Raw genomic sequence first — 14,933 nt, 5'->3', positions numbered from 1 at the left:
GGTGGGATGCAGAGGAGTATTCGAAATTCTTGACGGTGTTGCATTTCAGAATACAGAGAAAGCTAAGGGCTCTGTCCTTTCATTTATGTCTCGAGTATTAACAGCGTGAGACTGGAAGACCCTATCTCAATCCTTCCATTCCCAGAAGCCATCTTGTTCCTTTTTGGTGACCTCACGTAGAAATGCCTGGTCCCTGTCCCGCCCTCCCCACAATTGTTCTCACAGCGGTAGGTCTGACTGTACCAAATCCCCTGTGAGTACTGCAGATGGTGTGAGCATAGAGGGAGCAGGTGCTGGGCTCTTCTGCCCCGGGGTGGGGTGGACAAAGCAGCCTGTGGAAAGACGCCCTTCTTTGAGATGGAGCAGCAGCTGCCACTGCCCCTGGGTCTTTGTGAGGTAGAATTCGTGGTCATGTTGACCCTGACCTTGTGGCCAGCATGGCCACTTTGGGAAATGAAGCGGTAGGCTGCATTCTGTGCATGGTGTGGTTGACGATGTGGACTGTCCATGGAAGGTCACCTTATCCACTTGACTGGAGATCTTGTCACTTACAAGCCATAGTCTGTCTTCAAAACCGAATATTTTTCTTTTGTTAAAACTTTTGAGATCTAATTCATACACATAAACATCACCCTTTTTAAAGTGTACAATTCAGTGATTTTTCAAAATATTCAGACTTGTGCAACCACCCCCCAAACCAGTGTAAGACCATCATTACCCCACCCGTAGCCTTGTACCCGTCATCGTTCACTCCCCATTTCCTGTCAGCATCCAGCTTGTGGCAACAACTGATCTACTTTCTGTCTCTTGGGATTTGCGTATTCCGGACATTTCATATAAATGGAGTCATACAGGATATGGCCCTTTGTGTCTGACTGTTTTGATTAGCGTAATATTTTTGAGGCTCATCTATGTTGTAGCGTGTGTCAGACGTTCCTTACTTTTCATAGCCAAATGGTATTGCGTTGTACGGTTGAACACATTATATTTACCCATTCACCAGTTGATGGACCTCTGTCTCATTTCCTGTTTTTGACCATATGAATGAACCCGCTATAAACATTCATACGCAGGTTTTTGTATGGACTTGAGTTGTCAGTTCTCTTGGGTAGCATTGCTGGGTCAGGTGTTTGTGTGGACTTAAGTTTTTATGTATTTTTGGTATATACCCAGGCAGAGGGGAACTGCAGGGTCATATAATAACTCCATGTTTAACTGCCGGAGGAACTACCAGAGTGTTTTTCAAAGCAGCCACACCATTTTACATTCCCATCAGCAACATATGAGGATTCCAGTTTCTCCACATCCTTTGCAACACTTACTTTCCATCTTTAAAAATGATAGCCGTCCTACGGTGTACTAGTGTGTATCTCATTGTGGTTTTGATTTGCATTTCCATGATAACTAAAGGTGTTAATCATCTTTATGTGTGCTTATTGGCTGTTTGTATATTGTCTTCGGAGAAATATCTATTTCAGTTCTTTGTCCATTTTTTAATTGGCTCTTTTTTTATTGTTGAATGGGACGCAAATTTTTGATCCTTCTTTTACTTGAGATTCCTTTCATTACGACCTAGAGACAGAGGAATAAGAGCAGGGAGCTAAGTACTGGTGGATTTCTGCTCCCTGCCTGGACAAGGATGAAACACTTCTGTGTTTTAGTTCTACTTCCTGTGTGCCTGTCCCCAGTGACTGATACTTAATGGGCTGCTGATATGAATGTGAAATCCATTGTGTATGTCGCCTTCCTGATTTCTGTTTCTTGCATTTAAAAAGCTGACTTTCTGTTTGTTTTTGTTTTGGAAGACATGTAAGGGGCCAGACGGAGAACTCCATGCCAACCTGCTTTGCCCTGTGGATGTGGCAGAAGTACCCGAGGGTACTTTGCCTGACAAACAGAGCACCGAGGAAGCCATACGATTGTTGGAAAAGATGAAATCATCTGCCAGTCCTTTCTTCCTGGCCGTTGGGTATCACAAGCCTCACATCCCCTTCAGATACCCCAAGGTGAAGAGCTGGCTGAGGGCTGATCCAATGCAGCCGTGATGGCTGCGTCGGGTTTGTTGAAGGAGGGATTTGTATAGTGAAGGTCGCCACATCCTGCCATCCCGGGTCGCCAGGGATGCCTGATGGCTCTGGCGCACTCACTGGTGTGAAGATGGGATTCAGAGTCAAGGCTAAGAAGTAGACTTGGGACCCAGAAGAATCTTGTTGGAAACCTTGTCTTTCTACTTCCCTCCACTGGAGGGTTTTATTTCCTTTTCTTGAACTCAGTGAGCAAGTGTTGGGTTGGTTGGTGAGATTATGATAGAGAAGTGAGTCAGACCTAGCTGCCAAAGCCTGCAACAAGGGATGGTCCTTGTGATACAATTTCAGGGACTGTTTTCAGTAATTGTTCTGTAATCGCTTTTCCCCAGCGCCTGTCAGGTCAGACTCTGACACACAGGGCACTGCATTGCTTGTTGGAACCTCAAATCCTGTACTTGCGTGTATGTCGCGTAGAGCAAGGACTCTCTTCTTTTGTAAAAATCTTTTTTCAGTTTTTCTCCATTATGATTTCTCCAGGCTTGAGCAGCCCATTCTTTTGACGTGGCCTAGAAAGCCCATCACTTGTGATGAGAGTCCAGAGCAGAAGACCTGCTCTTTGATGCTGCCGGTAGCTTGCTTTGATTGGCCCAAGGGATCTCTCCATCCTAGCAGGAGCGGTCAGCCCCCTTGATGGAGTGAGGCTCAGTTCTCCTGCCTGTTGTGCAGAAGAGAGTTAACCTGGCAGGTCTGACTGTCATCCTTTGAAAGTCCCGCCTACGAGGTTGGCCCTTGTCTGGGAACCTGGATCTTGGGAGTGTTCCCACCATTCCCAGAACTGACAAGTGGCTCGCTGTGCCTAAAGTAGTTAAGCAAACCACTGCCTTCTTGCTTGGAGTCTGGCATTTGGGTATGTGCAGGTGGTGGGTGCCTGGGTGACCAGGCCCAGTCAAACCCTGGGTGCTGAGGCTTTAATGAGCTTCCCTGGTAGTAGCATTTCTCCTGTGGTGTCCCACAGCTCGCTACTGGGGGCATTAAGCACATCCAGTGTGACTTTGCTGGGACAGGACCCTCAAAGCCGGTGCCTGGTTTCCCCCAGACCTCAGGTGTGGGGCATCTCCCTTTGCTGAATGTGTTCGGTCTCCTTTCTCCTTAGTCAATCTCGGTCACGAGCATGACCGTGCACTGCGTCCTGTGAGCTCTTCGAGGGAAGTGCCGAACCTGAGGGTGGTTTGGGCATCTTCTACACCTCCCCACACGTTTTTCAGTTGGAGGGTAGGCGGGGATAGGGATTGGAGAGCATCGATTTATATGAGGGTAGAGAGCTGTCGCTGCTTGGTTCATAGAAAACAAGTCACATGGTTCCGTTACCACTGGCATGTTGTGAGAGTGCCCTCAGGCCCGACTTGCTGGTGGGGGGGAAAGACCTGGGGCTTGTTAGTGAGCCACCGTGTAAGTCAACATTGCAGCCTTAGAGAAAAGGCAATGTAAAAACCAAGACAGTCCCAGCCTTGTGCCTTTGCCCAAAGAGTGACAAGCACGTGGCTTTGTGTGCTTTTCCCTCTAGGAGTTTCAGAAGTTGTACCCCTTGGAGAGCATCACCCTGGCTCCCGATCCCCAGGTCCCTGCTGGCCTCCCTCCTGTGGCCTACAACCCCTGGATGGACATCAGGCAGCGGGAGGATGTCCAAGCGTTAAACCTCAGTGTGCCCTATGGCCCAGTTCCTGTGGACTTTCAGGTACCAAGGCTTGTTTGGGGGGAGGGGTGCGGCACTACTGGCATAGTGTCATTGGCGACACCGCCTTCCTCAGGACACTGCTCCGTCCATCATGTCTTACTTAGAACCTTCTGTGTACAGAGCATACTGCAGAGCGCTGGGGCTGGCGGTGGTCTGGTGGCATTTAGGACATGGGAAGTGCTGGGTGGATGCAGAGGCTCCGAGTCAGTGTCTCTACTTTACTAGAGAAGGGGCATGTGTAGATTTGGTGACTCGCTGGATGTGGGAAGAGGCCTGGATGAGCATCACTAGCACACGGGGAAAGGCGTTTAATCTAGGTGACGGTTCGTTCATCAGTTATAGGGTGATGTTGCTGGTACTTGCAGGTCCCCTCTGTGGGGAAGCCTGCACGGGCACCCACTGCTCTCAGGAGGTGGCTAACTGAGCAGGGTGTTGGTGCAGAGGGAGCTGGGGCATTTGCCGGGTCATGCCATCCAGCTGCAATGTCTGCTGTCCATTTGCCTTGTTGTGGGCTGGGCCACCACGGAGTTAGAATCCTCATAGTGACTCATCCATCACCTGCTCCCTGGAGTGCAGTAGACATGCTGACAAAGGCCTTTTCCGGAACATTCCACATGCAGCCCTGCCCTTCTGTGACCACGTGAATACTTCAACAGGAAGTGTCCAGTGGAAGGAAGAGGCCCGTGTTTTCAAAGTGTGCTTCCTGGACCCCTGCATCAGAATCGCCCTGATGGCTTGTTAAAAGTGCAGAGTCCTGGCCATATGTGGCCAATGATACATTTCTGTCAATTGAAGGCCCCCAGTCTGTTGTCTTCTGTTATAGCAGCCATAGGAAATGGATACAACTGTGTGGTATCTTTGGTGTGACCCTCAGCAGAGTTTGGAGGGACTGAGGGATCAGTTCCTGTGTGGACGGTCTTCTCCTGGCACCTGTTGGTGTGTGTGAAGGAGACAGAAAGAATCAGTTAAGTGGCTCATCCACCTGCTGTGATCTCAGCCCTATGTGAAAGCCTATCACCTTAAGAAAAGAGTCTTCCTTCTGACCTGCAGATTTCAGTGTGACCAAGGGCGAAGGGGATGCAGATGGTAGGGAAACAAATGTTGTGTTTTGGCTGAGCAAGTCTTGGCATCAGCAGAGGGGTGGCGTTCGTGCGGGGAGTTGAGGGGAACTGCATGTCTGTATGCCACGGAAATTTCAATCACCACAACTCTCATTACTTTTTAAAACTTGCAGCGGAAAATCCGCCAGAGCTACTTTGCCTCTGTTTCGTACCTGGATACGCAGGTTGGCCAACTTCTGAGTGCTCTGGAGGCTCTTCAGCTGGCAAACAGCACGATCGTGGCATTTACCTCAGATCACGGTAAGCATTTGGAAATGCCCCGGTGAGTCACTCAGAGTCTTTGAACTTTTCTGTGAGACGTGCTTTTCTAGATTGCCTTTGTCATAGGCGTGTTCTCTTTTGGGAATGAGTGGTGCCCTGCTCTGGGATCTTGGGGTGCTTTTATGACCACCTTATGATTCCTGGGACCTGTCTCCGTGGGTCAAAGGAGCAAGTTGGATGCTCCTTGCTCCAAGGTGGTGGAGGTGGGTGGGTGAGTAGGAGGAACATTGTAGCCACCTGTTTTTCTTGGTGAACACAGCAGGAACCGTCCATTTGTGTGGGAAGCCCCTTTGGCCCCCTTGTCTAACCTAGAGGAGTGGAGGACGTTTCATTGGTCTTAGGAGGATCCAGAGCAATCCTGGTAGAACCCAACAAGGCCCTCAGACCTGCCTCCACCCCTCCACCCCAGCCCTGCTGTCTGTCCTCTGCCAGGAGCCTGCGCCTGGGGTTCACAACGCTTACCTCCTCTCAGGTAGTTTCCTGCTTTTTCCAAAAATGGAAACCTCTTATTTAAAAATTATTTTTAACTTGAAAAAATTGAATTGTGCCAAGAGTAGAGGCTATACAATAGTGTGGTCCCGATCTTCCGGCTCCCCAGATGTAATCTCATGGCCATCTTGCTCATTTCATCCTCCCCACCTCACCCCCACCCCCCGAATTGTTTTGAAGCACACCTCAGGGTCTAGTTTCTCAGTAGGATCGCTCATAAAATGTGTTTCCTTTGAAGGCTAACCGTACTACCTTTATCATACTTAGAAATAGGAAAACAATTCTTTAATATCATCAAATACGAATCACAATACTTTTAGGTCACCATGTGCTCGTAAAAAGAAAAAAAAGCACACGGAGCATATCATAAAGGGCCGGAGAGTCTTGCACTTTTATCTCAACTGCTCGGGTCAAGTGGGGCTGAGAGATCGGGGGCCGTCAGCCAGCCTTTGGTTGTTCATATGGGTATGTGTTACGTGTGTGCACATATGTAACACGTAGTCACAGAACAATGCGGGGTTGGTTGTGTTACGTATGTGTGTAGTTTTGTTCCCTGGCTTGTGTTTTATGACTTAACCATGTCACAGACAGTTTTCCGTGCCATGTTTCACAGATCTAGCTTATGCCTCATAAAGGCCTGTAGTCACGGTACCCATTTATGGAGCTGACATAATTTTTCACTCTTTCCGTAATGACTTGCCATCCACTTCTGTGCCCACTGTCCTCCTGCACTGCTGACACAGCCCACTGCACCCCACGCAGGCAAGGTCTGCTGGGAAGCTCTCTTTGCCCCGTGGCAGCTGCATGCAAAAGGTCCTTCTGAAAGGGCCCTCCCAGGACTTCCTGCATCCGAACTCCAAAAGCCTTCTTGAATCCACACATGGCAGCTCTTCATGGTGTGGGTTATTTTGTAACAGGGAAACCTCAGTGTACTATCTGTGTCCTTTATATGTTTTGCACCAAAATGAGTGCTCAAACTAAAAAAGATTGGACATTTCCAACTTGGAGCATTCATGGTATCTGTTGCAAGGGATGCTTGCTATCAGGGTTTAGGGCTATTTTTCATCAAGGTTAAGGATGTGGAATTAGAAGTTATAATTTTTTGGTCTACGGTATGTGATAAACATTGGACAAGCGCTCCTTGTGTTTTTTAAATGCCAGTGATTGTACCAGTGTTGCACGGCTCATTATTTGGCGGTACTCAGCCAAAAGTGAAAACCTGAGCTTTGAGACTTGAGTCCAGACAGGTAGGCACAGGACGAGGCAGTGATGACACTAGGGCTGTCGGGGTCCCTGCCTCGGCGGGGGAGGTGGGTCCGTGGGTCCCTTGGAGCCGAACATGGGTATGTATTGCCAGTTGCTTGTTGAAAGAAGATATTTTACGTTGGGAATTTAACACATTTTTCCTTTTAAAGCTTTCCTCATTCAAGATACTGGTAAATGTCTAACTTCAAATAAAGCAAGATTCAGGCGGAATCACCCTGTTTGTGGTAATTCTAGAGGAATTTCTTTCTTGTCGGTGATGAGTGTTTGCTTCCCCTGGTTTCTACAATGGGAAATGAAATGGTGTCTAACATGAACAAGGTGTGATGTGGTTATTTATTTTCTGTTATTTGGTGCTTTTTTTGAACCAGGGTGGGCTCTAGGCGAACATGGAGAATGGGCTAAATACAGCAATTTTGACGTCACTACTCGCGTGCCCCTGATGTTCTACGTTCCAGGAAGGACGGCCCCGCTTCCAGAGGCAGGCGACAAGCTTTTCCCTTACATCAACCCTTTTGATTCCGTCTCAGCATTGATGGAGCCAGGTACACAATATGCTGAAGTGATGTTGCTTGGCAGTAATAGCTTCTTTAGTTTATAGAGAGCACCTTACTGAATCACGGCCTGGGATGGATCCAGTCCACCTTCCTGCCCAGTGTTGGCATTGCTGTACACGTGTCCTGAGTGCTTCCTATGCTCTGGGTCACACAGGAGTGGCAGGCCCAGAGCAGACAAGAGTGGCCCCTGTCCACAAGGAGCTGTAGGAGGCAGGGTTTGGGTCAGGACAGGGGAGACAAAGGAGTAGGAGGCATCCCCAGGATGGGGAGATCTGTCATAGAGGTGACAGATGACAGCAGCCTACTTGGGAGGTCAGAGGAAGGGGGTGGCGGACTCGGCTGGAGTCCCCCCCCCCACTCCCGGTGAGCAGAACTCTGTTACCTACTCACTTCAGGCAGGGACTTGCTTCTCTGGGAGGGAGACAGTTGCTATTTGGGCAGCTCATTGGTCTAGTGAACCAGGAGATCTGTACAGTTCTCAGGTGGTTCTTCTTCTGCCTTTCCCGGCAGCAAAGGGCACATTGACCTGGCCTTGCAGCTGGCAGTCCTCCCATGCTTTGGAAACAGCATAGCCTTCTCTTCTTTAGGCCAAAGTCCTCAATCCTTCAGCTGTTCCTCTCAAGATCGTGGTAAACCTATGGTTGTCCTGGTCTCTGTCTTCCAAAATGCTCCTGTTTGAGAAAGCCCTTTTCCAGAAATGTCCCTTGGACAAGCCACCCTCCCTGCCTCAGGGGGTGACTTGGGTGGGTTTTCTGTGAGTTGTCTCGAGACTTGATAAGCTCAGTGGAGAGAAGAGGTATGCACTTCAGATGACATTTGCTGTTTTTGGAGTGCTTTTCCTATGGGCTCTGCTAAAGCAGGGTGTCCCCTTTCTGGACTTCTGCATTTAATCCATCTTTAACATGTATATCCTGCATTTTATATAGATTGCGGTTTAAATTTTCCCTGGTTTTGGGCCATCGTCCTGGCCTTTCTGGATCTTTCCAAGTTTGCTTTCTACTGCCCGATTTTATTTCTGCATATTTGAAATTTGTGTGCTGCATTCCCTGTCTTCTTTCATGTCATTGACAAAAAAGTTTAACAGTTTCAAGGCACGATTATAGCCCTTTTTTTACTTGGAGAAATCTGACAGGTTGACAGTTGTTTTTGGAATTGTTGTTGGGAGGTGTTCGGTAACTTTTAAATTCACACAAGTGCACTGGCCTCCAGTTTATTTCTAAATTTAATCTCTAGCCTGTATCTCTTCCCTGAACTTTGGACTTGGCTTTCCAACCGCCTGTCCCACTTAGCCAGTCTCACCTCCCAAAGCTGCACTTCTGACCATAATTTTACCTCAGGCCGTTCCTTTGACACTCTTCCGCCTGTCAGGAAATGGCAAAAGAGTCTGAGACCAACACATCATGGAGGCAGCTCGACCTCTGTCTTTCTCTCATATTCTATATGTGATATGCAGTGTGTCAGCAAGCCTGTCACTCTCCATTCAGAATGTGTCCATATCATTTCTCACCACTTCCCCACCAGCACTGTGTACCAAATGGCCGGCCAGCAATTCTTGCTGGATTTCTGCAACAACTTGCTAACATCTCCTGGCTGTGCCCTCGATCCCCTAGAGTTTTTGTTCCTCCCGGTAGCTAATGTGATCCTGTGAAAACCCAAGTCAAGTTGTGTCATAGCTGTGCTGTGGAGCCTCCCACGCTCTTGCGTCTCACTCTGAGCCAAAGTGTCTGAGCCAGCTGTCTTGCACAACAGTCTGGATTTGTGTGATTGCTTCCTTGTGACTAGATTCAGGGTAAACATTTTTTGACAAGTGCTGTACACATGAGGTTGTGTGCTCCCCTTGTATCACATCTGGTGTCCTTCCTGGAGGCCTGTGCCATTACGATGAAGCCACGTTCGGTCACCTGGTTAAGGTCACGTCAGGCAGGTTTTGCCATTGTAAAGGTGTCCTTTTAAAACTCTCTTTACTTTTTAATTTTTATTTGGCTTACAAATCAAATGTGTAGGAGATGAAATTGGGAAGCATGGAGCAAACTCTCAGAGATCCAGAATGGCTAGAATGATGGTCCAAAGCCAAGATACATTGAACATAATCCATATCAAGTACAGGATTTAGACTTTAAGGATGGATCAAGCACAATGAGATATCATTTCACACCCATTAGGGTGGCTGTTATCAAACTACACAGAAAACAATGATGCTTGTGAGGATGTGGAGAAATTTGAACCCTCAGACACTGCTGGTGGGAATGTGAAATGGTGCAGCTAAAGTGTAAAAGGGTTCGGTGATTCTCAAAGACTTACGGGTAGAATTCCCATGTATGTGGAACTCAACAGTTCCACTTCTAGGTGTATAACCCATAGAATTGAAACGAGGTATTGAAAGAAAAACGTGTACACAGAGCATTATTCACAGTAGCCAAAAATGCAGAAGCAACCTAAGTGCCCAGTGATAGACGAAGGGATAAACAAAATGTGGTAGATACACGCCACACAATATTGTGCTAAAAAGAAGCATAAAAGCAAAAAAGACAGCCTGTGGAGCCCAGACCAGCTCCACACATTCTGCCTGGCTAGGGCAGGTTTCGTAATGTAACCCATTCTGCTGGGTCTCTTCCTCCTTCAGGCCGGGAAGCTGTGGACCTCGTGGAACTTGTCTCTCTCTTCCCCACACTCGCCGGACTTGCGGGCCTGCACATTCCACCTCGCTGTCCCATTCCCTCATTTCACGTGCAGCTGTGCCGAGAAGGCCAGAGCCTTCTGAAGCATTTTCGATTCCATGACTCGGAGGAGGACGTGGCTCTCCATGGTAATCCCCGTGAGTCGATTGCCTATAGCCAGTACCCCCGGCCTGCAGATTCTCCTCAGTGGAATTCTGACAAGCCAAGCTTAAAAGACATCAAGGTCATGGGCTATTCCATACGCACGATAGACTATAGGTATACTGTGTGGGTTGGCTTCAATCCCCATGAATTTCTGGCTAACTTTTCTGATGTCCATGCAGGGGAACTCTATTTTGTAGATTCTGACCCTTTGCAGGATCACAACATGTATAATGACACCCAAGGTGGAGACCTTCCCCATTCATTGACACCTTGAGTTGTGCCAACCACCGAGGGCACATATGTAATGTGCTGCCATCCAGCTGGTGAGAGAAGGGGTTAGAGCCAGTCATTTTCTGATTACGCATAATATTGGAAGCAGCCCGAGGGGCACGCAACACAACATGCATCGACGCTTTAGCCTAAGAATGTGTAACAGGCAAATCTTTGATTTGGTCTTTATTAATTTCTAATCGGTAACTGAACTGGGCCTGGGCTGAACCTTTTCTTTCCTTTTTATCTTTGAATGGTCATATTTTTGAACAGCTTCATTATTGAATGAATAAGTATAGAGTGCACAAACTAAAAGGGTGAAAGCTTTAGATATCAAGACCGTAATAACCAAACGTAATACTATTCTCAAGTAATACCTTAATTATTTGTGGAATTTAGTGTACTTCAAAGAGTAAGCCTATATCCAATTAGGTTTGATACTGAGTTCCTGGTTCTTCCATTTATAATTTAATACGATTTCTTATTCAGCCCAGTGTATTAAAATACTGTCAACATGTAATCCAGGTTTCTCTTTAAAGATGTAAAATTAAATAATAATGCTAGATGCCAAGGCCTTGAATATTTTGTGTTCAGTTTTTGTTTCTAAGATCAAAACATTTCAAAATTCAAAGATGAAATGTACATGAAGAGATTAATGTGTAATTTCTACTTCAAATCATAAATCATGCTCAGTAAGCTAGAGGCATGAGACATATGGGAAACTCAGTTCAAATTTTTAGAGATTTCTTGGCCCAAATAGTAATTTGTTAGTAAACAATATGACCTTTGAACCCAAAGTCCATCTATTGAAAGGCAATGTTATTTGCAATGGAAAACATTTAGAGACCTAGCTCTATCCATGAATTGGGGCATTCACAACCTTCGTAGTTTTCTCCTTCTTCAGGGCTGGCTACTTGCTGGCATCCATTTATGCAATAGGCAGGAAATATTCTACTTTTAATTGCTGAGTAGTGACAACATTAATTTTATTAAATTCTAAAGTATTTTGAGGATTGTGAAAACTGTTCATTAGTATAATATTAGGTCATTTGAAATCCCCCAGTATGTAGTTCTGTATTCCTTAAATATGAAAGTAACCAAAAAGGCAGGTGGTTCTGACAAGCTTAGCCTATGTCATCTTAAAAAGGGTAGAATATGCACAACTCATATTTAGAACATGTTGAAGCTGATCAATCATCAGGAGTTATCAGAAGAGCCAACCGTTTTTTCAATAAACATCTAAGATAGTCATGTATCAAAGTGAGTATTTTTCAGTCATTCTCTCTTTACAGGTACTTCAGTGTTTAAAGGGAAATATTTGTGAAACAAAATACAGCATAGTAGCATAAGTTACTAAAGGGTATTTATTCCATGGCAACCAAAAAGGGCAAGATATTGATTGTATAAAAAAAAATTACTTCAATTCAGTGAAATTTCAGAAAATGTTTTCTGTATTCACTAATTAGCCTACAATCGAAGTATATATAGTAACACAAGTATCTTCTAAGTGATGAAGTGACTTACTGTTCTGGCAACAACAGTTTCTACTTGTGGTGTGAAGGCCCAACTCATCTCTCTGGATCCTGAAGCTTATGTCTCTGTGGAAACTTCAACTTTATGTGTGATTCCCTTCAGCCTTTTCTTTCTCCTCCTTTATCCTTTTGTGGCTCTTATCACTTCCTCAAGGATTTTTACAATCCTGTCTGTAAATTCCTCCTGACATATTTTTAGTATATTTAGCTTTATGTCCTACTCCACAGTTACAGTAAGTTTTAACACAGGGTTTTATTTCACATTCACTCATTGCTCCTGTTGGCTACAGTACGCACATGTGATCATTTTTCTGCACTTTATTTCTTGAAGCACAGGTTTAGTATCAAAAATCTTCAAATTCGGGTCTTGCTGAAGTTGTAAGCTGAACTCTGCTGGGAGACGGTCAAGCAACATGCACGTAGGATGTGTAGCTGCCATTTTGGCAGTAATTCGCCTGCATGTCCAAATCTGCATCCAGCTCTGCGTCTGCATGGGGTGCTTTTGCGTGTGGATCTGTCTCTACTGGAAGTGCTTCTAGCTTATCTGTTCTACCCAAGGGCGTAGCCTCAGAATGCTTCTGCTCTCCTATGGTTGTAATTTTTCTTGGCTTCCCTTTACAAATCTATCACTTTAGAAGTGAAGAAGGCTGCACTTCAAGTTCCACCGTGAGCTCTTGCAATCATCGTATGAGTTACGGTTGCCTTTTGCATTTTTGACACTGAACCCAATTTAGAGCCACTTTTATTTCCTTTTGCATGTTTCCAATACACATTGGGATGAGCAGCCACTTTGCGGTTTTCGGCTATCACAGCTGCTCGTGTTCCTTATCTTGACTTGACCAAGAAAAACCACACATGTGTTGCTTTTCATCACCTGTCTCCTTTCCTATTGAGCTGGACATCTATTATTAATGGTTCTCCAGTCCCTTGATTTGTAGAAAACCCCATTTCACTCCAGCAGTTCTTTCGTATAGTTCATTTGAAACGTGTGACCCCAGACATTTTGAATGGCCCTAATTCCGTTCTCACAAACATGAGGGTATGTCAGAACCACCTGAAGGGCTTGTCAACTCCAGCGTGCTGGGTCCTGCCTAACAGAGGATCTAATTCAGTGCATCTGAGATGGGGCCTGAGAATTTGCATTTCTTCCACATCACGCTGCTGCTCTAAAGACCCCACTTTGAGAACAACTTCCCCTATGTGTGTGCTGTCCAGTAGACACTAGGTACATGTGTCTATTTAACTTTACATTAGTTGAGATGAAATAAACATTTCAAAAGCAGAATCCCAGTTGCACTTGCCATATTTCAGTGCTCAATAACCACATGTGGTTAGTGGCTACCATATTGGACAGCGCAAATCTAGAAGCTTTCTGTCGTGGCAGAAAGTTGAATGGAGCTGCCCTAGGTTCACTCTGAATTTGAGCTGGATCCACATGGCTGTTGGCAAGTTCCACCTGTGGGCTGATTCTCTGCCCTGTGTTTGCCTGCAAAGATGTGTCTGGAGGTGAGTGAAGTGTAAGGTGAGTTTGCCTGGAGGTGAGTTTGGTGTAAGGCTAGCATAGGGAGTTCACTCTGGCAGTCGGCCTCTTCCTCTCCACTCCCATGGCCATGGCCCCAAGCCTTTCCAAGTAGTTTACCCACCCCTCCTCTTTCCTCCCTGGTCCCTCAAAAATCCATGTGTCTTCCTGAAATCCCTCTCTTGTCCTACCCCTTGAGAACACCAATAGTGCCTACGACTAGGTCTACACAGACCTTCACTGAGAAATCAGCGTCTTCCCTGACTCCACGAAGCCCCTTTCCTCGGTTGACCAGTTTCCATACTGGTCCCAAACTCTCCTTTGCCAATCCCTACCTGCCCGTCCACCCCTAGGTTGTCCCCTCTTCCCTTCACCATGCTTTCATGACCATTCTTCACAGCCTGCTCCCATGGTCCCACCTCAAGGAGGCTGAGGGTTTGTGACTCACTAGACGGCGTCATGGGATGAAATGAACATTGCTCAATAATCTTGTGGTCCCCTTACTTGAGAAAAGGCATGGTTTTCTGGTCACAAAATGGTGTTAACTGTAGAAAAATTGGGAAACAGAAATGTTGTTAAAGAAGATGCAGCAGTGTTTTACCCTAAGATAGTCGCTTGATGTCTAGTGTGGGGGGTGTGAGTTTTTTATGCTGTTGTGATCATACTTTATGCTTTCTCATGCAATTTTATATTCTTGTTTTTTCACTAAGTATTACATGTGGTTATTGCAGATTTTTGCAAAGGTACTTTATACTGGTAGCAATGTTTTATTGTGTTGTGTTTATCGTAATTTACGTAACCTTCTTTCAATTATTGGGAATTTACGTGATTTCCAAACTTTCAGTATTGTAAATAATGCTGTGATGAACAACTTTGTGAATAAAATGTTTTTACGTATTTCAAAATACTCCCTTAGGTTAGTGTCTTAGTGCTCAATGGTCGAAAGCTTCTGTTTTACTCCTCTCCTCACTCTGCTGCTGCCTTAGGGTAATAACACTGAAACTAAAGCAAAGAAGCATACAAATTAAAAACCATAACACCAAAAAAAACAAACCAAACAAAACACCGCACCCCTAATGATAAGAAGTGAAAGTGGTATCCTGTTTAACCGTCTAATTCTTTGCTTATGGGTGACCTTGATCATGTTCTGTCAGTACGATTGTTGGGCATCTGTATTTCCAGTGTGTGAATTGCCTTTGAATTTCAGTATTGGGTTTCACTTTTTAAGTAATCAAACAAATCGCTCTTTTTCTATGTGATTTTTCCCCTGTCTGTTTCTGTTAAACATGGAGACCCCTCCCAATCGGAAGATTGAATAAATTTTCCTTTTCCTTTGC

General features: G+C 45.7%; 1 protein-coding gene across 3 annotated transcripts in view; it reads left to right on the top strand.

Moving 5' to 3' along the window:
- Positions 1 to 14,933, top strand: part of IDS (iduronate 2-sulfatase) — a 27,035-nt gene extending 12,102 nt beyond the window's left edge. For all 3 annotated transcript variants that reach the window (XM_074324180.1, XM_074324181.1, XM_019712666.2), the window contains 5 exons: positions 1,806 to 2,006; positions 3,592 to 3,762; positions 4,997 to 5,123; positions 7,268 to 7,441; positions 10,077 to 14,933. In XM_074324180.1, the coding sequence (XP_074180281.1) occupies positions 1,806 to 2,006; positions 3,592 to 3,762; positions 4,997 to 5,123; positions 7,268 to 7,441; positions 10,077 to 10,549 (1,146 nt within the window). In that variant the 3' untranslated portion in view covers positions 10,550 to 14,933. The remainder of the gene's footprint in view (positions 1 to 1,805; positions 2,007 to 3,591; positions 3,763 to 4,996; positions 5,124 to 7,267; positions 7,442 to 10,076) is intronic.

This window comes from Rhinolophus sinicus, chromosome X (assembly GCF_036562045.2).
Source record: "Rhinolophus sinicus isolate RSC01 chromosome X, ASM3656204v1, whole genome shotgun sequence".
NCBI classification, from domain to species: Eukaryota; Metazoa; Chordata; class Mammalia; order Chiroptera; family Rhinolophidae; genus Rhinolophus; species Rhinolophus sinicus.
This window is presented reverse-complemented; position numbering and strand designations above follow the sequence as displayed.